The following is a 25,989-nucleotide window of genomic DNA, read 5'->3' as shown; positions in this document are numbered from 1 at the left end:
CGCCTGCGCTGTAACTGTATTCAATCGGCGCAGGCGCACTGAGGCGGCCGCTCGCTCAGCCGCTCCATCCTCAATGCGCCTGCGCCGATGACGTCACATCTACACCCGGCGCAGGCGCATTGAGGATGGAGTGGCCGCCTCTCAGTGCACCTGCGCCGATTGAAGACAGGTACGGCCGCGGCGCAGGCGCCAGATTTTGAATGCCAACAGGCAGGGCCAGCAGAGAACGATCCCGTTCCCTGGCCCTGTCAATCACAATGCGGAGGGGGCGTCTTTAGGATCGGAGGATGCGGCTGCTACCCCCCCCCCCTCCCCCCGTTCTTATATATTTATATGGACATTTTCATTTTACTATCTGAGTTAATAGCCACCCTTTTATCAGTACCAGTCATCCCAAATCCCCCCCGCCCTTTCGTTCAGTCTGCAATTCACTCCTAAAATATCCAAATTTCACCCTTCAGTGATATGCATATATATTTACACACATTTATTTCACACCATCTTTATTCCTTCACTTACTCTCTTAAAGTTCTTATTCACTTCATCATTTATTTCAATTACATTTAGCCTAACCATCCTGATCCTGCCCCATCTCTGTATCTGGGATTTAGCGATTCGTTAGGGTCCTCTGTCTCTTCGCTCCTGACTATTCCATCCCCGCTCCCTGCCTGCTCCGCCCACTCTGCTGCCCCATCAGCGCTCAGACGCCGGTGGATTTAAACTCCTGAAGTATGCGCGCGCCCCGCGTGCTGGTGAGCGAGCGGGCCGCCTCTGTGAATACACCAGGTATTTTCTTTCTCCGGCACCGCCCTTCAGATAATGATACTCCTCTTCAGCATAACCCCTCAGAGATCAATACACACTGGACAAACCCCCTGTGGTTCACCAGTGCATCACCACCCCCAGTGCTAGTACAGTACTTATCACTATTCAGGCACCTATATGAGTTATCTATATTTATGTTTCAAAATATATATATATATGTTTTAGCATAGATTGATATGCATAGACATGAGCAAATAAAAGGATATGTTATACAAAAACTAACCATTCTTGGAGGAATGTATGCCATATTGCGCATTGTTACATCATACTATTGAATACAGTAGTATTTCTGACATGAAGAAAGAGCATCGAAAGTCAGAGGCACGGCACTGGAGTGTATAGTTAGTAGAATCACAGAGAGATAGCATATGGCAAGTCTGGAGCATAGGAGGAAGCTAGCCAGGGTTCCCAGATCTTCTCAAATATTGGGAATGTATCTGCACGTATAGCTGATAATTTTTCAAAGACCATTATTTTATTAACCCTTTCAATAACACTCTGGTAAGAGAGTGAATCAGTTCGCCATTTAAAAGCTATATGAATTCTCGCAGCCAACAGTATATATTGGGAAAGTTTAAATCTGGCAAAGGGTAGCCAATGAGGTTTATCTCCCAGAATGCATAGAGGCAGTGTAAGTGGATAGCTACAATCTAAAACAGAAGATATCAAGTCAGTTATTCGGGTCCAAAACCTTTCGGCCACAGGGCATGACCACCATGTATGAAGCAAGGTTCCTTCCTCTTTACATCCTCTAAAGCATAGGGGAGAAACCTCGGGGTAGATGGTATGAAGCCTCGTTGGTACCATATAGGTTCTATGTAGCACTTTAATGGAAGTTTCCGCCAGGGTAACCTGCCACGAACCCTTCGTAAGAGTTAGTGAGCGTTGAGACCATTTAGAAGTAGAGAATTCCTGTTGCAGGTCTCTCTCCCATGCTTTCGTATAATCTAATTTATGACCTTCGGGAATGGAGTTCAGGGCTGCATACATTCTTGAGAGGAGGCCCTGCCTGTATAGCGAGTAATTAATAGAGCGCTCAAAGGGAGAAAATTCTACACTACGGTTTGGTATCAGGTTAGACCTAAGATAAGAGAAGACCTGGTTCATGAGGAGATAGTCTCCTACAGGGGGCGCATATTTCTCTTTAAAGTCTGAGATGGATATTAATTTACCTCTAACTAGAAGTTTGTGGAGGGTACATAGCTGATTAGATGACCACCAACTAAGGTTATTACCTTCTAGGCCTGGAAGAAAAGCCGGGTTACCTACAATGCTCAGTAAGGGCGAAGGCCTAGATTGCAGGGAAAATTTAAACCTAACTGACCTCCAGAGAATCAGCGAATAATAAGTCAAAAGGGAATTATTACGAACTGCTGGAGGAATGGGTGCGGTATTCCAGACCAGGGCTTTCCATGTGTAGGGGAGAAGGATAGTGCGTTCAAGTGGGATCCATAGGGGGTGATCCTGTGGGTTTAAATGGGTCAGAAACATTTGAGCCAATCTGGCTGCTTGATAATATTTTACTAAGTCCGGTACTGATAGTCCCCCATGTGACCTATGTCTACACATTACTGCCTTGCATATACGAGGACGTTTATTAGCCCATATAAACCTCAATACATCTCTCTGAACTGCCCTCAGATACCTTACTTGAGCTGGGATTGGTAAAGCCCTAAATAAATAAAGGAGTCTCGGGAGGACTACCATTCTGAAGATATTTATCTTACCCACCCAAGACACTTGGAGGGATTGCCAATTCCCCAAGTCCTGACGTATTTTTTTATATATGGGTAAATAATTAATCCTATATGTTGTATCAAGCGTTTTTGGTAGCATAACTCCCAAATATGGGATATATTGAGATTTAAACTGGAAAGGGAAATTTTGAGTGAGCAATGTTTTAGTAGAAGTGGGGGTGTTACATAGAAGTAAGTCAGACTTGGCGTGGTTTATGGAGAGGCCCGAAGCTTTGGAGAATGAGTCCAATAATTTCAGCAGTGAGGGGAAGGAGATAATGGGGTTGGTGATGGTTAACATAAGGTCATCTGCAAAGAGATTGAGTTTATATTCTGTCCCCCCCAATTGTCAAACCTTTAATATCCGGATGGGATCTTATGTGGGCTGCTAGGGGTTCAATGGCAACAGCAAATAGGGCCGGGGATAGGGGGCAGCCCTGCCTAGTTCCCCTTCTAATGGGTATGTGAGAAGTCCTTGTGGAGGGTAATTTAAGTTGAGCTTCTGGTTTGGAGTATAGGGCTTGAATAGCGGCCAAGAAGGGACCTTTGATTCCCATTGTCGAGAGAACACCATAAAGATACGACCATGTAACAGAATCAAAGGCCTTCTCAATATCTAGGGCCAATAAGGCTAGTGGGGTTTTGGATCTATTGGAGTATTGGATGACGTTAAGTATTTTTCTGATGTTGTTATCAGGGGCTTCCCTGCCGGGTATGAAACCCACTTGGTCCTTATGAATAAGACTTGGAAGAAATCTGTTGAGTCTTCCAGCCAAAATAGCAGTGAAGAGTTTGTTGTCAATGTTTAATAAGGAGATCGGCCTATAGTTGGAAGTGAGTAGGGGGTCTTTGTTGGGCTTAGGTATGACTGTGATGGAAGCTTTTAAGAATTCTTCTGGAGGGGTAGATCCTTGCATCAAATAGTTGCAGTAATTGGTTATATGTGGGATAAGTAGCGGGGCAAACTTTTTATAGTATAAGGCTGAGTAGCCATCGGGGCCTGGGGCTTTCCCTAATTTTAAGGAATTGATGGCATATTGTACTTCATCTGCTGAGACTGGTTTATTAAGTTCTGATTGGGACTCCGAGGACAGGACAGGGAGATGGACCGATGATAGAAATTCGTTTATCTTTGTTCTAGAGTTTCCTAGGGGAGCTGAATAAAGATGCGCATAGAATTCCTGGAACGTAGTGTAGATTGTGTCAGGGTTAGAAGTGGTTTGACCTGATCTTGTACTAATTTTAAATACCTGATTGATCTTCTGTTTATTTTTAAGTTGGCTGGCTAGAAGTTTATCTGGCTTATTGGCATACTTATAGTAGGAGTTTGTCCATCTAAGGGCTTTTTCAGTGGAATTTGTGAGTATCATGTTAAGTTGTAATTTGACATCTTTAATAGCCTTAAGTAGGTAGAGAGACGGGGACCTCTGTTGAGCTCAAACAAGTCTGCTCAGCTTTGCTTCCAACCCAACTTGAGCCTGAGTTCGTTCCTTCTTTCTCTGGAGGCCAAACTTATCAGCCTGCCCCTCATGAATGCCTTGTGTGTCAGCCACAATGTCATAGGGTTGATTTCGTGGGAGACGTTCTCAGACAAGAAGTTTGAGAGTTCATCCTTTAATTGAGAAAATTGTGTTGTATGGGTCAGGAGTGACTCATTTAGCCTCCAGTGAAACGGAACAGAACTGACCTGCGGAACCGTAAAATCAGATATAACCATATCATGGTCCGACCATGAGGACACCACGTGTCTGGAATAGGACATGTAGGGGAGAAGGGAGGTGGAGGATAAAATCATATCTATGCGTGAATACACCCTTTGAGCTGCTGAATAAAAGGTATAACTTCTCTGTGCGCCATTGTGTTCTCTCCAGGTGTCAGCTAGGGCCAAAGATTGAAAGACTTGCTGGATCTTTTTTGTCTGCGCTGTAGGTCGCAGGGTAGAAGGAGGGGAGGAACGATCTAGTACCGGATTTATAGTAAAGTTAAGGTCCCCACACCACACTAGTTTATGGAAAGTTAGGGATTCAATCACTTTTCCAACCATTTCAAAAAAGGTAATGGGATCTTCATTAGGGGCATATGAGTTAACCAGGCAAAGAGACTCATCCCTATATGTTCCCAGTAAAATTACGTATCTCCCTTCCGGGTCTATGCAAGTTTGGGACACAGTGAAAGGGAAGGAGTTTTTCAGCAGTGTCGCTACACCCCTACATTTTGAAGTGAATGAGGAGGAATAGAAAGTAGAGTATTGTGGATTAAAGTACTTGGGGTGAGATGTGGGAGTGAAATGAGTCTCCTGGAGGCAGATGACATCCGGCTTGTGCTTAACATAAATGGAGAATGCTGTTTTTCTCTTCCGTGGGGAGTTAATACCCTTTACATTATGGGTTAATATCTTACACATGATATCAGAGTTGGAGCAATGCAATAGTGAAGCCAAGTGTCATCCGCCCCCAGAGACAGTCGCGCCCCAGCACCACTCCCTCCTAGAACCTCATAGTATGAATCTCCAAGAAACATAGAACAATACAATTAAACAACAGAATAACATAAGAAAGCGTAAAACAAAAAGTAGGGCTGGTTAGCCCAAAACAAAAAGCTATCATAAGTGGGAAAAGTGAGTAGAGAGCCAGCCTGTACTTGGCTCGCCTTACTCTCTCACAAAGACCCATAAACAGGGACAACATGAAAAACCACGTTATCGAACCCCTGAGTCAGGAGGGTTGGCCTCATACGATCTAAAGCAATATAAAACCTTGCCAAAATCCTGATGGGGGAAGTTCATGTGATTCTTGATCTGTTCGATCCACTCGGGGTCGCAGGAACTTTGGTCCAAACTCTTGCTGGCCTTTGAGGCTTCGGCGATGAGGGTGACTGGGCTTGAGGTTCGCAGGGAATCCCTGCTCGCTGTAGGACTTCTAATCCCTCCGTCGATGAATGAACTGTATGAAGGCGAGAGTTCAGTTGAAACGACAGGTTAAAGGGGAATCCCCACCTGTAACGAATGTGAGCTTTCTGCAGGGACTGTGTAACAGGTCTCATCTCCCGGCGTCTACGCAGTGTGGACGGTGCCAAATCCGCATACAGATGTACTGAGGCTGGAAGTCCAGGGGGTTCAGGTAGGTCCCTTGCTGCATGTAGGATTTTGTCTCTCATTTCCGGATGGTGGAACTTGAGGATAACATCTCTGGGTAGGTCCAGGTTACGAGGTTTCCCCAAAGCCCTGTGAACTCTATCCATCTTGAGGAGACTGAGTTCAGTCTGTGGTAACAGGGCAACAAACAGGGTGGTGAGGGTGGCTTGCAGATCGTTAAAGGACTCCGGGAGGCCTCTGACCCTCAGGTTGCCCCTCCTGGATCTATTCTCAAGATCTTCGAGTTTGAGTTCTAATTCTATCAGGTGGGCATCATGGGAAACAATGTCCTCTTTGTCGCGCTCCAAGGCATCTTGCATGTCGTCCATTCTAGTCTCTATGTCGGAGACTCTATTCCCCAGATCTTGAATTTGGCGGGAAAATTCTGTAACGGCCTGGGATAACTCAGTTTTGAACAGGACTGCTATATTCTTGTATAAGTCGTTCTGACCTGTAACCGGAGCTGCCGTGTCTGATGTGGGACCGCTACCGTCCGATGATATAGGACTGGTGGGTTCTGAAGGCGCGTCCGCCATGACAGTCTGCCTGGTCTGTCGGAAAAGCTCCGTCAAAGTTTGCGACGGGATCGGGGTGCCCGGAATTTTCGACCTCCCTTTGGTGCGGGTCATCTTTGGGGATCCCTGCATCGATTATGAGGATGATTGGAGCCTAATTAAAGGCGCTTAGAGCAGGTTGGTTCGATAAGCGGAGCGAAGCTCACGGAAGCATGTCCTCCTCTTGAGTCTCGCACATGCGCCCCTCGAGTTATCTATATTTAATGGCCACATAGATAAGCCATTCCATATATCTATGGTGGGAAGTGACATAGCCCTGTACCCCACATTGGTGGGATTCTTATTTATTATTCCATTTAATTATTTATTTAATCGGCGGATTGCCATAAGTATTTTATTTATTCGAATATATTGTTCCATTTTGAGATTATCTATTTATTGTTATATTACTTTTATATTCAATCCTAATGATTCTAATGTGAGGCTATTGACGGGCATGAATTGATTATACATACAGTACAGACCAAAAGTTTGGACACACCTTCTCATTCAAAGAGTTTTCTTTATTTTCATGACTATGAAAATTGTAGATTCACACTGAAGGCATCAAAACTATGAATTAACACATGTGGAATTATATACATAACAAAAATGTGTGAAAGAACTGAAAATATGTCATATTCTAGGTTCTTCAAAGTAGCCACCTTTTGCTTTGATTACTGCTTCAAGAGGTAGTCGCCTGAAATGGTCTTCACTTCACAGGTGTGCCCTGTCAGGTTTAATAAGTGGGATTTCTTGCCTTATAAATGGGGTTGGGACCATCAGTTGCGTTGTGGAGAAGTCGGGTGGATACACAGCTGATAGTCCTACTGAATAGACTGTTAGCTGCTTTTTTCTTGCCATAATACAAATTCTAACAGTCTATTCAGTAGGACTATCAGCTGTGTATCCACCTGACTTCTCCGCAACGCAACTGATGGTCCCAACCCCATTTATAAGGCAAGAAATCCCACTTATTAAACCTGACAGGGCACACCTGTGAAGTGAAGACCATTTCAGGTGACTACCTCTTGAAGCTCATCAAGAGAATGCCAAGAGTGTGCAAAGCAGTAATCAAAGCAAAAGGTGGCTACTTTGAAGAACCTAGAATATGACATATTTTCAGTTGTTTCACACTTTTTTGTTATCTATATAATTCCACATGTGTTAATTCATAGTTTTGATGCCTTCAGTGTGAAACTACAATTGTCATAGTCATGAAAATAAAGAAAACTCTTCGAATGAGAAAGTGTGTCCAAACTTTTGGTCTGTACTGTGTGTGTGTGTGTGTGTATATATATATATATGTATATAACATTTATTTTTTATTTTTTTACGGCATATGAATATTGCCTAGCATTTATTGTATTTTATGAACAGTTTCTTCATTATTTATTTTATTCATTCATTTTTTCCTAAAATATATACTTTTATGTAATTAGGTTCCACTTTGAAAATTTCAATTTTTATAGACTTTTCACTGTGATTTTGATAGTATCCTTTTTTTTTTGACTTGAGAAAGGGGTCATGTACCCTGAAACGCGTTGTCTTGGCATAAACTGAAGTATCTTTGACCATTGGTTGTGGTTTTGCGCCCTTCATTATGTCCACTCATTTATTGGCCTTCCCTGGTTCAGTAATTCTACAGTTCCCCCGTAGCAGTGACAGCTGCATTGTCCCCCCCCCCCCGTAGCGGTGACAGCTGCATCGCCCCCCATCCCCCTGTAGCGGTGACTGCCGCAGCCCTCCCCCCCCCCCCCCCCCCCTTCCCCCCGGTAGGGTCTGATCACGGCGGTCCTGAACGATCGCGAGATGCAGAGTTTGGATGGAGCGGTGGTGGGCGCATCCTGTACTCGGCTTGTGTCAGTCCAATGTTCTTTAAATGGAGGGCAGTGCACATATCAGCCTCTCCTCACTGCGGGGGTGTACAAAGGAGGAATGGGGGGCATGGATCCCCCATTGTAGTGATTGGAGGGGCCCCAGCACTCAGCCTTTTGTGGTCACTGAAGAAGCTGTAACTGACCGCCCCGGCTCTTAGAGCTGCCTCCCGCTCCACAGCCAGGATCAGAGGTGGCTCCAAGCCCAGCTGTTAACCCTTTGCCTGCTGCAGTCTGTGAAATTGTAAAAAGAAAATGTAATTAAAGATTCGTAAATAAAAAGCTAGCAAAAAATAGATAAAATGAAGGATTATTTTTCATAAAAATACATTTTCTTTTGCATACTTTACATAAAAGCAAACAATAAAAAAAAAAAAAAATGCTTATCAGGTCTCCAGATGACTGAAATACCCCGAATAAGTCATTAACACGGACTATTCAGTGTGAAATATGTGCGAAAAAGCAAAAATAGCTCTTTCTATACTTGCAACACAAAAAAGTACCATATATAAATGATGAAATAATATATAGGAACCGTATGAAAAGCGATTTTCTCCCGCATAAAACTAGGCCTCGCACATCCACGTTAATAAAAAAAAAAAAGTTATGGTGGCCTAAACATGATGAGGCAGGCCAGATGTGGGGAGATGTTCCTGCAGAGTCCGCAGCCTGCCCTGAATCCCACAGACTGTTTGCCGATGTGCACGTTTTCCCTGTTGCGAATTGTCACGCACGCCGCTTCGCCCCGATGGTCCGGCAGGATTCTGCTCCTGGACCATTGGAGTTGTGCAGTGTATTCATCTTCTTCTTTGTATCTTGTACACAGATGGCAGCGCAGTTACAGGAGAAGCTCCAGGGCGAGGTCACCAAATACCAGCAGGTGCAGAAAGGTAAAAATAAGGGGGTGGGGGGGTCCAGGGATCATCGAATGACATTCACTGTGTGAGGAGAGATGAAGGGGCACAGGAATGGTAATGGGCTGTGAATCGGGAGCTTCGCTGTCAGCATGGTGCGAGTACGGGGCAGTAGGCGAGACCCGCCGTCAGTCACTACAATGCTGTGAGTCTGGGTCTGGAACGCCTTCCATATTTCCTGGACCACACACCAGCTTTATATAAGGCACAGCTTCTCCTACCTCCCAATCAGACTGGTGTGTCTCCATGGTAACAGACTACATACAAACCGTGTGTAGTCTGGTCCTGTAGTCATGCAATGCATTACTCTGCTCCCCAGCGAATGGTACTACAAGAACTAACTGACTGACAGAAGCGGTAAGACATCAGGGTCAGACTACAGAGGGTTCCCAGCGGGGACACATAGGTCTGCGCTGGAGCTGTATACACAAAATGCTAGGATAGTCATACAAGCTGTAAAAACAAGGTGAACATGTCGTTTAACGTCAGAGAACGCCTTTAACTCTGCAATGTCCTCTTTCCCCAGATATCAGCAGCAGTATGTCTGCCCGACAGAAGCTCGAAGCTCAGCTCACTGAGAACAACATAGTGAAAGAGGTGAGGGAAGCCATCTCATGGCCGTGTGCTCCTGGGGGTCTCTGGAACCAGACCCAGTAAAAGAGGATTTCTTGTTTCATGTAAATAATTCTTAAAGGGGTTGTCCACCTTTATATAAAAGCCAGGCTACCCCTGTAAACGCCCTAAATTAACAAAAGAATGGATACTCGCCCGTTTTCTCCTACTTCTTCCTGCGCTCCAGTCCTCGCTGCTGCGGTGACATTCCATGCACAGGTCACAGCTGCGACCAATCACTGGCCTCAGCAGAGACAATCCTGTGCATGGCTGATGCCAGCAGTTGGCTGCAGCAGTGGCCTGTACATGGAACGTCACCGCTGTGAGAAGATCATGTACCCGAGTATAGCGCTTGAAGAAACCGGTACGAAAACAGCTGAGTACCCATTCATTTGTTATTTTAGGCCGTTTACAGGAGTTTCCTGAGTTTGTATATAAAATGGTCAACCCTTTTAATCCCCTCCAACACCTCCCAGGTGAAATACTGGACTAATGGCCTGGTCCCTGTCCGCTGCACGCTTCTGCACACAGTGCTGGCGTCATTCATTTTTCCGTCACATTATACACTGCTCGTATCCAGGGCTTACGACCACCCTGCAATCCAGCAGCAGTGGTCATGCTTGGACACTTTAGGAAAAAGCGCTGGCCCATCTGTTGGCTGGGAGCGCACATAGGCACGCATGCACAGCAGCTCCCGTCCCGACCACCTCGTATCTGCGCAGTATCGGTGGCCATAACCCCTGGATACAAGCAGTGTATAATGTGATGGAAAAATGAATGAAAACAGCAAAGGAGGCAATATGGAGAATCACAATACATTAGGAAGTGCCTGGTATTAACTTTCTGCACATGATAAATGCCATTTACTGAAAGGAGAAAACCCTTTTTAAAGGGGAGGGGTGCTGTGGAGGTCACTGTTAAGGGGGAGGGGTGCTGTGGAGGTCACTCTTAAGGGCGAGTGGTGCTGTGGAGGTCACTCTTAAGGGCGAGTGGTGCTGTGGAGGTCACTCTTAAGGGCGAGTGGTGCTGTGGAGGTCACTCTTAAGGGCGAGTGGTGCTGTGGAGGTCACTCTTAAGGGCGAGTGGTGCTGTGGAGGTCACTGTTAAGGGGGAGGGGTGCTGTGGAGGTCACTGTTAAGGGGGAGGGGTGCTGTGGAGGTCACTCTTAAGGGCGAGTGGTGCTGTGGAGGTCACTCTTAAGGGCGAGTGGTGCTGTGGAGGTCACTCTTAAGGGCGAGTGGTGCTGTGGAGGTCACTGTTAAGGGGGAGGGGTGCTGTGGAGGTCACTGTTAAGGGGGAGGGGTGCTGTGGAGGTCACTGTTAAGGGGGAGGGGTGCTGTGGAGGTCACTGTTAAGGGGGAGGGGTGCTGTGGAGGTCACTCTTTAGAGCAAGGGGTGCTGTGGAGGTCACTCTTTAGGGCGAGGGGTGCTGTGGAGGTCACTGTTATTGCACGATGCGTTCGTAGGGATCCCCTCCACATCACTGATGACATCACAGGGACTCCCTTTGCAGTAGTGACCTAAGATGTGACACTTTTCACTAACAGTTTGGCACCACAGGGAAATGAGGCCTTATGTATTGTACACCGACATCCGTGGTCTTGTCCATGTCCTCACAGATATGTTAGGTCCTCCAGAGCAAGGTGTCGTCAGAAGCCGTGATGAAGAAAGCTGTGTCCAGATACCTTCCTGGTTCTTGCGCTGTAGATTTGGCACTCCCTCAGCACCCCTCCTGCCTGTCCATTCCTTCCTGCCCGTAGGGTTTATCCTCGGCTGTAATGAGCTCATTTTCTATTGTGTGACACGCCGGCAGTTGGCAGACGCCGGCTGATCCCGTATTTAGTGCTTTCCATTGCTGCTTTCCTCTTCCTGTTTGGTTTTCTTGTACCTCAGTGATTTCCTCCACGGACTGTGAGCGGCACCACAAGGCGTCATAGAAATAGGAGAGGTTTGATTTATTTGGTGTCCACGTTCTCCTTGTTATATGAGATTAGACGGAAGGCTCTGCCTTTTTTTTTATATTATCGGGCATGTGTCTGTGAACCGTGTGGTATTGCAGCCCAACCCCAGTCACTGGAATGATTGGCGCACGCGGCTTTCCAGGGCCCTTGTCATCTCGTACAGCCCCCTCCGGGCATTGAATGATTGGGATGATTAGGAGCATCATGCAATTTTTGGGAATACTAGTTGATGGGACCCCATGATGTGTAGATTGAGGAGAGATGGCAGGCTTGATACTGCGCAGGGATAAGAATGTCCTTCGTCTTAAGCAGTCCGCTATTTCACAAAGACCCCTCAAAGGTGAGGCCATAAGAGGTGGCACTGACACGGCCTCAGTGCGGGGGAAAACGGCCACCGCCTACAGATACTGCAATTTTAAATTGATTTTTTAAGGGGTTATCTAGTTTCAGGAAGAAACCAGACAACACGTCCCCTCTACGGTTCTCCGGCCAGGTTCTGTTTACTCGGCTTCAGCGGTGACATCATGTCGACAATACGTGACCGCTGCAGCCGGGAAAACCAGAGCAGCAGCGCAGGATCTGCCGGGTAAGGCCTCGTTCCCACTTCAGTGTTTAGTCAGTGATTTCCATCAGTGATTTGTGAGCCAAAACCAGGTGCAACTCTAAACACAGAACAGGAGCAGATCTTTCCCTTCTACCTCATGTCTGTGGAGGCTCCACTTCTGGTTTTGGCTCACAAATCACTGATGGAAATCACTGACCAAACACTGAAGTGTGAAAGAGGCCTTAGTGATCATCTGTTCTTTGTAGCAGACGCACCCCAAGTGTTGTCTGGTTTCTTCCTGAATGTGGATAACACCTGTAAATGATTGCTTGATGTGCATAGGGCTAAATGGCAGGCTGTTCTGCACGTGAAATGGCTGTTTTCCAATTAATAAAAAAATGCAGCATCCACAGGCTGCCGCGGTTTGTGCCGTCAAAGCGTCAGTCTCACTGCTGCCCCATGTGGTCTCGCCATTACAAAGCACGTGCTGTCAAACTGGATTCTCACATTAAGTTTTTGGTGCAGTTTTTGATGCAGTATTTTGTGCTGAATCCAGGGGTCAGATCTAATGGAATCAGAAATAGTAAGGACAGACTTTTAAGTATAGTAAATGTTACACTAACAGCCTGCTATGCTTTGCACTTAGTGCAGGGGTCTACGATTAGAGCAGCACCCTGTGTTGACAGCTGCACCTGTATACTTCCCCTTCCTGTCTCATCCACATTTGGCTTTCATTCAAACACTGCATCAAAAACTGAATGTGTGGGCCGCTGGCAGTGATGGACCTGGATCCTGCGGCTCCCTCACAAGTGCACCTCAGGGTCGCCTGTTTAGTGGGTTAAAAGCCTCACAAAATGGTTAAAACCTCCAAGGAGCTACCGGTAACTCCGAAGCGGAATGCCAGCCAAATGGACTTGCAAAATGCACAGCTCGTCTGAGACTCGTCCAAGATGGCGGCGGCTGACTCGGACAGAGACAGTGTGGCAGAGAGCGATTAGGGTGAGTCTGCCTCTGCCCCTATTACTAAGGCTTTCTTAAGGAAAACTATCCTTCAAGCTATGAGACCTGTGATGGAGGAATTGGCTGACATAAAACAAATAGGTCACAGAGTGGAAGGTCTGGAAATGGCGCAATCAAGTATAGTGGCCTTCTCTGATGCGGTAGAGACGCAATCTTCTCAACATGCTGAATTTATCAATAAGCCACTGTTACTTGTAGAAGGCCAAGAGAACCGGAGCCGAAGGAAAATTATTAGAATCAAGGGCTTACCGGAGCAGTTTGCGCCAGAGTCCCTTGGGAAGGTGGCGCATGAGATCTTCAGCAATCTTCTGGGCCCAGAGAGGGCAGCGGGAAAAGTGGTTGAACGAATTCATAGAGCATTACGCCCCAAACCAAAACAAGGGGAAATACCAAGAGATATAATTTATGGTCTGTTATCGTATGTGGATACGTCCCAGATTTAACAGCTGCTAGAGAGAAACAGCCCACTATATACGCTGACGCTACCCTACACTTCTATCTGGATCTAGCACCAGCTACCCTAGCTGAGTGGAGAATTCTACGCCCATCACTTGAACTTCTACGGTCAAAGAACATTCAATATTTGTGGCTTTTTCCGTTTGGCCTAGCTGTCTGGCTCATTGGTCAGAGGCTTACAGTACATACCCTGCTTGACCTGGATAGAATATGGGTAGTGCTGGAGATTCCCCCGCTGCAAATCCAATCCTGGATGCCAATGCTGGATGATCAGAACCTCCCACAACTGCCCAAAGTGGAACCATGGAAGACAGCGTGTAGGAATCAAGAGCCGAAGGAGAGGAGAATTATCATATCTCACATCCCTTGTCTCGCTAAGACCCCCCCCCCCCCTTAGAATAACTAATTTGGTGACTTAGCAGGCAAGACACACAGAATTTGTTTAAGATCTGCGAAGTACAAGTTTGTACAGTTATTAATATACGTTTGTCGGAGGCTTCTTCTTAGTAGTCGCCTCTTGTCTGGTGTCTTCCCCCAGCTCTGTTAGTCCTCCTCTCCTTCCCTTTCACATTTTTTTTACACTTTACTTACTGCTAGGGGTTACCATACACCTGGCCTCACTCTTCTATCTTTTTTGAATAGCCAAAGAGGGACATAAGCCTAACACGGGGTAATTATGGCAGAGATTACCATCAGCACTCTAGGCTTAAACTCGTCTGATAAGAGACATCCCACCATCTTTCTACTACGTGAACTCAAAACCAGTATTGACTTTCTACAAGAAACCCACTTTAGAAAAGACTAAATCCCCAAACTCCCTACTCATTACTTCAGCCAATGGCTCCACAGTTGTCAGCGTAACAATTGCAATCCACAAATCTATTCCATTTCAGGTCTCGGGGCAGAGTTCTCTTTCTTGAAGGGTCTGTCGCCTCCACGACATGCACCTTAGCAAATATCTACGTACCTAACGCAAAACAAGTTCCCCGGTTGTTACAAGTTTTGGATGATTTAAAAATGTTTGCGGAGGGTCAAATTATTCTAGGAGGTGATTTAAATTTTGTGTTGGATTCGTCGTCACAACGTTCTCCTATAACGCAAAGAGCAATTGGAAGACTCCATACTAAATTGCAGGAGTTGGGATTAGTAGATTTGTGGAGACAACTTCATCCTCAAACAAGGGATTGTACCTTTAGGTCAGCCACACACAACGCTCTTCAAAGATTAGACCACCTCCTGGCCACCGAATCAGTGTGGTTACAGATGCGTTCAGCCTCCATTGGTAATATTACCGTTCCTATCACACTATACATGAAGCGGTTACCTAAAGGGGAATGGTCATGGAGGTTAAACGAGTCCCTCCTTAGTGATGAAAAAGGTCCGTCAGGAAGTCAATAGACACCTTAGAGAATACTTCGCTGTAAATTCAGTGGAGGAAGTGAAAGCGCCAATGGTCTGGGAGGCTCATAAAGCCTCCCAGAGGCCGATAAAGCCGACAATTGGTGAACTTTCAGGCCGATAGCTGATAATTTATACCGATATTTTATATATTATAATATATATTAGTTGGTAAAATTTGCATTTGGCACGAGTGTATTATAAATATATATGGTAAATTATAAATTAATAAAGCCCTTAGTTAGTAGTCAATTTATAATTGGCATTTATGAGTGCCAGTTTCCACACCATTCCCCCCCCCCCTTCTCACTGACTTTATTAACCCCTATCAGACCTCAGATGAGACTTTAACCCCCATCAGACCTCAGATGAGACTTTAACCCCTATCAGACCTCAGATGAGACTTTAACCCCTATCAGACCTCAGATCAATAAAATAAAATAAAATCCTCACCTCTCATGCGCCGCGGATCCTCTTCATCTTCGGGTCCGGTGTTGCGCTCCCCTGTGTTCTCCGGCCCGCGCTGCACCGTCACCTGACGCTGTACAGGGTTAGGATAGTGCAGTGCGGGCCCCATCAAAGAAGACCAGGGAGGGTGAGTATCGGAAGCGCTTGCTGCGCTTCTTCCCTGCTCCTGGCACCCGATGCATACTAGTGAGCGCTTCCATAAGCGCTCACTAGTATTCGCTTTATACGCATTATCGGCATATCGGCAAGGTTAGATGCTGAATATCGGCCGATAATATCGGTACTTCTGATAATCTGTCGATCCCTAATATTCATTGCCCTTGGCTCAAAACTAAAAAGAGACAAACAAAAGGAGGTGGATAGTATATTGCAGTAGAGAGAATCCAGAAAAGTTCTAAGTCTCTTACCCTGCAGGAAGATTTAGTGATCCTGAGAGCAAGGCTCAAAGCTTTTCTCTCGACACGATCAGCTAAGAAATACTTATACTTTAAACACCTTATTTATGTACATGGAGACAAGGGAGGACGACTTATGTCCTCTCTCCTTATGAAAGCCAGAACTAAATCCTTCAAAACGGATTCTGGCAAACTGGTTACTACTACAGAGGAGATTGCAAAGGCTTTCCATCTTTTTTACACCAAACTATACAATCTCAAAGATCCTGGGGACAAAGACACCGACTTGAGTACCAGGGCTGCAACCCAGAAGTTTTTGGAATCCCCTCTCTAGCCCCCCCAGTTGCATTAGACCTGGTCTGTCGTTTCTCGGAGGAGGAACTCAGATGTTATTTGCAGATTCTCTCCCAAAAAGAGTCCAGGTCCAGATGGATTCCCCCTCCATTACTTTAAAACCTTTCAAGAGATTTTAGTACCTCATTTGACAAAAGTATGTAACGCTCTTCTCTCTGGGAGCTCCCTCCCTAGACAATCCCAAGAGGCTTGTATCACCTTAATCCCCATAGAATGTGGCGGCTATAGGCCAATTTCTTTGTTAAACCAAGATCTGAAAATTTGGGCTAAAGTGCTCGCTAAAAGAATCAGAGCTATCATCCTCTCCTTAGTAGGCCCAGAACAGGGGAGAGGGGGTAAGACAAATGCCTGGAGACTGTTTTTTTTTTTTTTTAAACTCGTTTTATTGAAACAAGAGTAACAAGGCACATCAGTGGTACAATTGCATAGAGGATACCAAAACATAGTACAGGTCTGGTCACATGTAAAGACAGTGATTATACATCCACAATTAATCAAACGCAGAGAGGGTACATCATTTCAGGGCTTACACAGCAGAGATACCATAGATCGAATAGGGCAAAACAGAAAAAGAAAGAAAATAAAAAATTTTCATAACCGATCCTGTCCAGGACCAACTGAGACCGCAGACCCCATTGAGGTTGTTAAGTGCGAGTCACACCACAGTCCCCACACTTTCTGGAACTTATCTGGACACTTTCTATTGACAAATATCACTTTCTCAAAGGGGATCACCTGATTAACCAACCTTTTCCATATCCCCAAAGTCGGGAAATCATCCGCCATCCATTTGAGGGCAATAACCTTACGGGCCAAGAACAGGGATTCACTCAGGAATATCTTGTTATAATGAGTCCAGCCATCATTGTCTAGGATACCCAACAGACACACCTTAGGGCATAGCGGGACAGGACCTAGGCCCAAAGATGAAAGCACACCCAGTACTGCCTGCCAATATGACTTAATGTGAATGCATTCCCACATCATATGCCAAAAATCCGCGTTATTGTGAGAGCACCTCAAACAGTTGGAGTGGGGAAGTCTCCCCATCCTATGCAATCTAGTGGGGGTCAAATAGCTGCGGTGTAGCATAAATAACTGGATCAACCTATTATTGATTGAGGGAGATACCCTAGTTACCGCCTCTAACGCCTCCGACCAATCCTCCGCCGAAAGAAGCTGGATATTCCCTTTCCACCGTGCCTCAGCAAGTATAGGTTGCGCGGACATGTGATTCTCTAGGAGATGGGTGTAGAGCACAGATACTATGCCCCGGGGTCCCTGAGATTTAATAACTCCTATGAGGGGGTAAGAAGATATGGCCCTGTTTCCATCTCTAAATTGTTCCTGCAGAGCATGCCTAATCTGCAGATATTTAAAGAATTGGGTGCGTGCCAAACCATATTGCTCCTGGATTTGAGAGAATGAGCGTAGGATGCCTCCACTGTACAAATCCCGCAAAGCTACAACACCGGCCTCTGCCCAAGCATGCGTACCTACAATCCCTTGCAAATGGGGGAATAAGGAGTTATCCCACAGAGGTATGGTGTCGGCCCAGTCTTGATACTGCCTCAATTTAGCATCCCTCCAGACTTGTTGTGCCAACCTGTGTACCGGTAGTAACCGTCTCGACAAGGAACTAGCCTTCTCCAGCACTGGCCACAAGTTAGATATGTCCAAGTGCTGCTGCAGGTAATAATCCATATTTTGCAAGGGCTTCCCATTGACCCACCCAGCCAAAAACTTTAGCTGTCCTGCCAAAAAGTACAAATGGAAGTTCGGCAGCGACGCCCCCCCCCTGTGTCCTGGGCCGCTGTAATGTGTTCAAGGCAAGTTTATGCCTGGCTCTGCCCCATAGGAACTGAGTCATTGAGGAGTGGAGCCGGTCCAATAGATTCCGTGGTATAGGGGTGCACGCGTGTCCCAGAATGTACAGCCCTTTAGGCAACAAGACCATTTTGATCAGATTGATCCTGCCCATAACAGACAGCGGGAGGGTTTTCCACACCTTGAACTTCTCAGTGAATATGGCCTCCAGGGGGGCAACATTCCTGGAGTAAGAGTCACCTGGTACTCTGGTAATGATAATCCCCAGATATTTAAAGTGGTCCACCACCCTCAGGTTATGGTGAACTGCAGGCCAATCGGAACGCCATAAAGGCATCAGGGCAGACTTAGCCCAATTAATGTGCAACCCAGAGAAATGGCTGAATTGCTCTATAATCGTGATAACTCGAGGTAAGGAGGTATCCATGTCACTCATGTATAGTATGAGGTCGTCTGCATACAGACCCACTCTGTCCTCTCTCCCCCCCCAAACCAACCCCCCTGAATGTTGAGTCAAGGCGGATACGTAAGGCCAGGTGTTCAATGGCAATTGCAAATAAGAGGGGAGAAAGAGGACAACCCTGCCTCGTACCCCTCTGCAATGGGAAGCAAGGGGAGGCCGTGCCATTGACCAAAATACTAGCTCTCGGATTATTGTATAGTATCCGAATCCATTGTAAGAACTTAGGACCGAAGCCAAATCTCCCCAACACCCTCAGCAGGTACGGCCACTCCAGCGAATCGAAGGCCTTGGCTGTATCTAGTGAGGCCATCGCCCATTGTCTCCCCTGGCAGGCTCCAAGTTGGGCTATGATTTGCGCTCTGCGGATGTTGCTAGAAGTGGACCTCCCGGGTATGAACCCAGTCTGATCGCAGTGTATTATGCTAGATACCACTTTGTTCAGCCTATTGGCCAAGATCTTTGTCAGAATTTTGTAATCCAGATTCAGCAAAGATATCGGCCGATAGGAAGCACAGTCCGTCGGCTCCTTATCTGGTTTGAGAATCACTACTATGGATGCTTCATATAGGGAGTCCGGAAGTGTACCAAGACGCCACGCTTCCTTTAACATCTCTCTCAGTTGAGGACCCAGGATGTCAACATACCTGGAGTATACCTCCAGAGGCAGCCCGTCAGGACCAGGAGACTTCCCATTTGCCAAACCAGCAATTGCGGCTTGAATCTCCTCCAGAGTTATGTCCTCCTCCAGTAGGTTGCTGTCTTCCATTGAGAGTGACGGACAAGAAATCTCATCCAGGTAATGCTCAAGTTCAGTCTCAGAGTAGGACACTCGTGATTGATATAACTCACGATAGAAGTCAGCAAAACACGCCACTATGTCTGACACAGAGTCTTTAATCACTCCATCCAGAGCCTGAATACGCAAAACCGGTGGTGCAGAGGTGTTTCTATGCACTATTTGAGCCAGAAGTCTTCCCGCCTTATTTCCTACCTCAAAGGCCTGCTGCTTATAAAAAAATAGCCTGCGACTACTCTTTTCATGCAGATGGACTAAGTACATCCTGCCTTTCAACAGCCAATCCTGCCTATGTGTCTCCGAAGGGTCTGACAGGAACCTAGCTTCAGCTTCCCTAACGCAAGCATTGAGGGAGTCCTCTTGTTTCCTAGTATCCCTCTTGATAAATGAAATCGATGATTTAAGACATCCCCTCAAATATGCCTTCATTGTTTCCCAAAGAAGGAGGGCATTCGTCTCAGCATCATGCACTCCCAGGAAAACCTGCAATTGGTCCGGTATCCTATCCTGTTCCTTCAATAGGGCCTGGAGACTGTTTAATGCTATTCACACGGCTCACACCTCCAAAATACCATTGGCCCTCCTCAGCATCGACGCCGAGAAGGCTATTTGATGGGGTCCAATGGGCATTTATGGAAGCGACGCTACGTAGATTTGCATTTCCACAGCCACTGATTAATGCCATTTTCATACCGTATCGGTCTCCTCATGCGCGCCTTCTCATAAATGGCACACTCTCTCCCGCATTTGAAATTACAAACTGAACGAGACGGGGGTGCCCATTATTCCCCACCCTGTTTGCCCTTGTAATGGAAACCCTACTTAAAGGGGTTCTGCACTTTCATTTAACTGATGATAGATCATCAGCATCTGATCGGCGGGGGTCCAACACCCGGGACCCCCACCGATCAGCTGTTTGAGAAGGCAGTGGCGCTCCAGCAGCGCCGCGGCCTTCTCACTGTTAACCACTGGCCCAGTGACATCACGACTAGTATCAACTAGCGTGGGCGGGGCTAAGCTCTGTTCACTTAAAATGGAGCTTAGCCCCGCCCACACTAGTTTATACTAGTCGTGACGTCACTGGGCCGGCGGTAAACAGTGAGAAGGCCGCGGCGCTGCTGGAACGCCGCTGCCTTCTCAAACAGCTGATCGGTGGGGGTCTCGGGTGTCTGACCCCTGCCGATCAGATGCTGATAATCTTTCCAGAGGATAGATCATCAGTTAAATGAAAGTGCAGAACCCCTTTAAAGCTGTCAGAGAACAAGAACACGTACAAGGCTTGCCGATGATCTATTGTTTTTTCTTTACCGGTGATCGCACAGTTGTTGCAAGAGTATGGGGTTTTATCTAATTATAAAGTCAACACAACCAAGTCAGAGGTTCTGAATGTGTCGGTCCCCCAGTCACAAGTGCCCGGCCTAAAATTTGAACACTGGCTTCCCGTGGGCTCTTACATCCGTTACCTATCTAGGAGCACGTCTCTCTAGAGACCTTTCAGATCTCTATTATCTAAATTACTCCCCACTGTTGGCGGAAATTACAAAGTTACTGAAATCTTATGAGGCATTGTGGATTTCCTGCCTTGGTAGAAGAAATCTATTGAAAACATACATTATGCCGAAAGTTCTGTACAAGATGGTTCCCATTTACCTCTCCCCCGCCTTTTTTACTTCTGTTAGAAGCCTTTTCTCTAGGTTCTTATGGAAAAATAAGAGATCGAGATTGGCTCACTCAATGATGGTCAGGAATCGAGAAAAGTGAGGTTTGAGTCTACCCAATGTGCATTCATATTATAAAGCGTTACAGGTATTGTTCCCAGCTGGTGAGGAGGACCCCTTTGCAGTTTCATCCTCGTGGAACAATGGCACAGACCTAGAAAACATGTGGCTTCCTTGTCCTAAGCCCAGATCATCTAGGGGTAGCAATCCCACGTTACTAGGCCCAATAGAGGTTTGGTGGCAATTGGGACAGATCCTAGCTCTACGACCCTCTCCTCTCTTACCAATGTCCCTCTTGCCCGTTATGCTTGACTCTCCAGGAGCAGCCAGGGAAAGCTTGTGGCGCTCCTTGATAATTTGGAAACTAGGAGATGCTCTTACCGGAAGGGTCATTCCCACAAAAGAACTTCAGCACTTTATTTTGCACAACACCTTATCCAAACCAAGTTTCCTGAGCACTTGGGAGAGGGAGCTGGGAGTTGCTCTTTCTGACGCAGAGACACGGTTTATATCGACGCATTCTCAAGGCTTCTCAAAGTGTGTGTGCGCCTTCAGGAAAGCCATTAGTAACTACTGTGTAGGTGGTATAAAACACCGGAATTTCACACAGACAGATGTTGGAGATGTCAGAAGTCCAGTGGACGTGTGACGGCATTCAAACATTTTGGAAACAAATTGAATCCATGTGAGTCTGTGTATGTTTTATTTTTCTTTTCATGCACATAGAGGCTTCAAGGGGTGAAGGAATTGCAAAATTTACATGAGCCTTCACACTCTTGAGAGGGTCTAAAACCAGACGGCTCTTGAATAGATTCTATTGGCTTGCTCGCACACTTCCATACTTCACCCTGACTTATGTTCTTCAATTTAGAGAACTTATGTTGTAATCTCCTTCATATGCAACAACAAAACTTCTCTGAGCTGCTTGAATGACTTATAAAATTGTAATATTTTTATTCGTTCTATACTTGTAATAGAACCAATAAAAGTGAATTTAAAGAAAAAAAACTAAATGTGTGTTTCCTACCAAACAAACTATAGGTAGCCAGGCCCTTCATCTAACACCCATGTCTTCACATCTCACTGTATACTTTATACAATGCACTGGATTACAGTAATGTGCGCTGTAGCATATTCTGTGTTCTAGTGGTGATAGATAATCAGTTCTCAACTGTCCTTGTACTATAAGCAGTGATAAGCAGGGTGCTTTAGTGATGATAATCAGTTTTCCACTCTCTTGTGTTCTCCAATGCCCCTTTATAGTATAGACAGTGATACACAGGGTGTTCTAGTTTTGCTAGATAATCAGTTCTTACCCCTCCTGTCTTCTCTCCTGTCATTAAACTATAAGTAGTGATAAGCAGTGTGTTCTAGTGATGATAATCAGTTCTTATACCTCCTGTCTTCTCTCCTGTCATTATACTATAATCAGTGATAAGCAGGGTGATCTAGTGATGATAGATAATTAGTTCTCACCTCTCCTGTGTTCTCACTGTCATTATAGTATAATCAGTGTGTTCTAGCGGTGATAGATAATTAGTTCTCACCTCTCCTGTGTTCTCCCTGTCCTTATACTATAATCAGTAATAAGCAAGGTGTTATAGTGGTGATAATCAGTTCTTACCTCTATTGTGTTCTCTCCTGTCATTATACTATAATCAGTAATAAGCAGGGTGTTGTAGTGATGATAACCAGTTCTTACCTCTCCTGTGTTCTCTCCTGTCATTATACTATAATCAGTGATAAGCAGGGTGTTCTAGTGGTGATAGATAATCAGTTCTTACCTCTATTGTATCCTCTCCTGTCATTATACTATAATCAGTGATAAGCAGGGTGATCTAGTGATGATAGATAATCAGTTCTCACCTCTCCTGTGTTCTCTCCTGTCCCTTATACTATAATCAGTGATAAGCAGGGTGTTCTAGCGGTGATAGATAATCAGTTCTTACCTCTATTGTATCCTCTCCTGTCATTATACTATAATCAGTAATAAGCAGGGTGTTCTAGTGATGATAACCAGTTCTTACCTCTCCTGTGTTCTCTCCTGAGCCTTATACTCGTTACCTTTTTATGTTTTTCCAAGGCGTTTAGTTACAGTGCCTGAACCTGTGCTGCACATGCTCAGTAGTGAAGACCAGATGAGGAAGTTCACCACTGGGAATGCCTGCAGTCCTCTCAGAATTAGACAGAACAGGAACACCGCATTAGGGTCCATTCACACGTCCGTAATTTGGGGCCGCATTCGTTCTGCAATTTGCGGACCCATTCACTTTCAATGGGGCTGGAAAGGATGCGGATCCGCATTCGTTTTTTCAGGTTCCGCAATTCCGTTCCTGAAAAAAATAGAACATGTCCTATTCTTGTGCCCGCAATTGCGGACCAGAAAAGGCATTTTCTATTATAGTGTCTGTGATGTGCGGTCCGCAAATTGCTTTTCACAGGAGCCTGCAGCCTTCCTCCTCTATGGACCGAATCATACTTAGGGCTCATGCACACAAACGTATTTTCTTTCCATGTCTGTTCCGTTTTTTTTTTGCGGACCCATTTATTTCAAAAGGTCCGCAAAAAAAAAAAACTGAAGTTACTCCGTGTGCATTTCGTTTTCATATGTCCATTCCGCAAAAAAATAGAATATGTCCTTATCCATGTCTGCATTACAGACAAAGATAGGACTGTTCTGTTAGGGCCAGCTGTTCTGTTCTGCAAAATACGGAATGCACACGGACGTCGTCCGTATATTATATGCGGATCCGTTTTTGCGGACCGCAAAATACATACGGTCGTGTGCATGATCCCTTATCTGCTCTCCACCACTCCAGTCCTACGTGCTGGCTCCTGTGTGTCCATCTTCCGGTCTACGGCTTGTTTACTTCGTCCCCTGTATGGAGATGGTCACCTGTTCCACTGCAGCCAACAACTGGCTTCATGGATGATATGTCACTTGCAGACACCAGTCATTGGCTGCAGCAGAGCAGATGATAATGCCGGAGAAGAAGTAAACAAGCCGTGGACACACGGGAGCTGTGGATAGCAGGTAAGTAGGAACCTTTCCATATCAGAGGCTGCTGTAATATATTATTTCTTCCTGGGTAACCCTTTAACGGCAGCACTGGATATAGCAGCTTCTTACATATTTCTTTTATGCCCATTTAGACTTGCACAGGATTCTCTGCATTTCCAGGATACATATAGAGCTTTTTCTAACTGTTTCTGAGGACAAATGCATCGATTTCTTACAATTATTCACTGTACGAGTGTTTTCCAGTGTATTCATTATATATTTACTTACAGGACTATAGAAAATGTCAGTAATTTCAGAAATAATATTCCAATAAATATGGCTAGATAATTCTGAAGTAGTTGTAATAAAGTGCAGGAGTCTTTGGCTTCCTGACTCCACGTCCCTGGCGGGAGGGCCGGGGATGCGATATCTAGTTCTGTATCCCATGAAGCTGTGGCAGTGACGGTGGTCCTGTCTCGTATCGTCGCCCGGATCACTCCTCTTCCAGGCACTTTTAGCATTGCATGTACTGGCGGGGAACGCTGATGCATTTTATTATATTGCACTTTTGCAGGAGCTGGCTCTGCTGGATGACAGTAACGCCGTGTACAAACTGATCGGGCCGGTCCTGGTAAAGCAAGATTTAGAAGAAGCAAAGTCCACGGTGGACAAGAGATTGCTGTATATAAACGGAGAGATGTGAGTACAGCTACACGGGGGAAGGAGCGGTGTACAACAGAGCGCAGTCTGCTGAGCTCACGCGCCGTCGGGGGCTCCGGTCACAGACCGCCTTTCAGTTAATTATTCTTTGTAGAGACCTAGACCCTGATTGTGCAAAGCGGGTAAATCTGCATGTATTGGGCTGTGTTCACACTATTTAAAGACACACCGGAAAAACCCTGCCATGGAATCCGCAGCACACATCCAAGGTGGGACCTCTGGTTGCTGCTGCGGATTAGCCGGCGTGGCTCCCTGGGCACTGTTTATGTGGATTCTATATCAAGAATTGGCATGCCCTACGGCATGGATGCCCATTTCAATCAGTGGCATGCTGAATACAAGTGGATTCACACAGATTTTTGCATAGAAACGTGTCCGGGTCGGTGTGAACCTACCTGTAATGTGAGATTTACCTGCATATTTTGCTACAGATTCCACCCTTCACAGTATTGTGGGGGGGACCTGCACTTGTTTGTGATTAATGATTGGTTTGGCACATACTGTATATGCACATTTGTCTGCAGCCCTTAAAGGGGTTGTCCAGGTTTTGTTTATATCCCAGCCCACCCCCCATCTTCAGCTAGTGGTACCTGTGAAGGAATCTCTACTTACCTGTCTCCATAGCTCTATTCCAGCTCTCCTCACTGGACTTCCAGTCCCCGTTTCTCAGCTTGTGCATGGATGGGGGTCACCTGCGCTGCTGCAGTCAATGACTGACCTCTGCAGCACATCCCTGCTGGCTCACGTGCCACTTGAGGACACGTCACTCTACAGAAGTTGACAGAGAGGGATTGGAAGTCAAGTGAATGGAGACGATAAGTTTGGATTTCTTCACCAATACTACTGGGTATGGGAAAAGGTTTAAAAAACAAAACAAAAACAAAAATGGACAACCCCTTTAAACACATCCTTTTTTTTTTTGTCCTGCACATTGATCCATCATTTCTACCATTCCTTCCCTGTCACAGAAAGAGATATGAAACTGTGCTGAAAGACCTGGAACAGCGATCAGAACAACAACGCACGTCCCTGGCGAAGCTGCAGCAAGAATACCAGCGGGCGCAGGGCAAGGGGGCAGTGAAGGCTTGAGAGAGCGACACCCCCCCATCACTCTGTTTATACACTGGAAGGACATGGCTCGTAATGTTCTCCTGGTCACACGCCATCACGCCAGGCTGTATCCTGCACATCTGTTATTAAACGTGTTCACAGAATGC

The 25,989-nt window shown here is 45.9% G+C and overlaps 1 protein-coding gene across 1 annotated transcript in view; it reads left to right on the top strand.

Moving 5' to 3' along the window:
* The window catches only part of PFDN6 (prefoldin subunit 6), a 30,781-nt gene extending 4,795 nt beyond the window's left edge, over positions 1 to 25,986 (top strand). Inside the window, exons 2-5 of the mRNA XM_044268885.1 lie at positions 8,952 to 9,015; positions 9,566 to 9,636; positions 24,627 to 24,751; positions 25,741 to 25,986. Of these exons, the coding sequence (XP_044124820.1) occupies positions 8,952 to 9,015; positions 9,566 to 9,636; positions 24,627 to 24,751; positions 25,741 to 25,861 (381 nt within the window). The 3' untranslated portion in view covers positions 25,862 to 25,986. The remainder of the gene's footprint in view (positions 1 to 8,951; positions 9,016 to 9,565; positions 9,637 to 24,626; positions 24,752 to 25,740) is intronic.
* Positions 25,987 to 25,989: the final 3 nt, after the last annotated feature.

The sequence above is a fragment of the Bufo gargarizans genome, chromosome 9 (genome assembly GCF_014858855.1).
Source record: "Bufo gargarizans isolate SCDJY-AF-19 chromosome 9, ASM1485885v1, whole genome shotgun sequence".
Classification (NCBI taxonomy): domain Eukaryota; kingdom Metazoa; phylum Chordata; class Amphibia; order Anura; family Bufonidae; genus Bufo; species Bufo gargarizans.
Note: the sequence above shows the minus strand (reverse complement) of the source record. Positions and strands in the feature narration are given on the sequence as shown.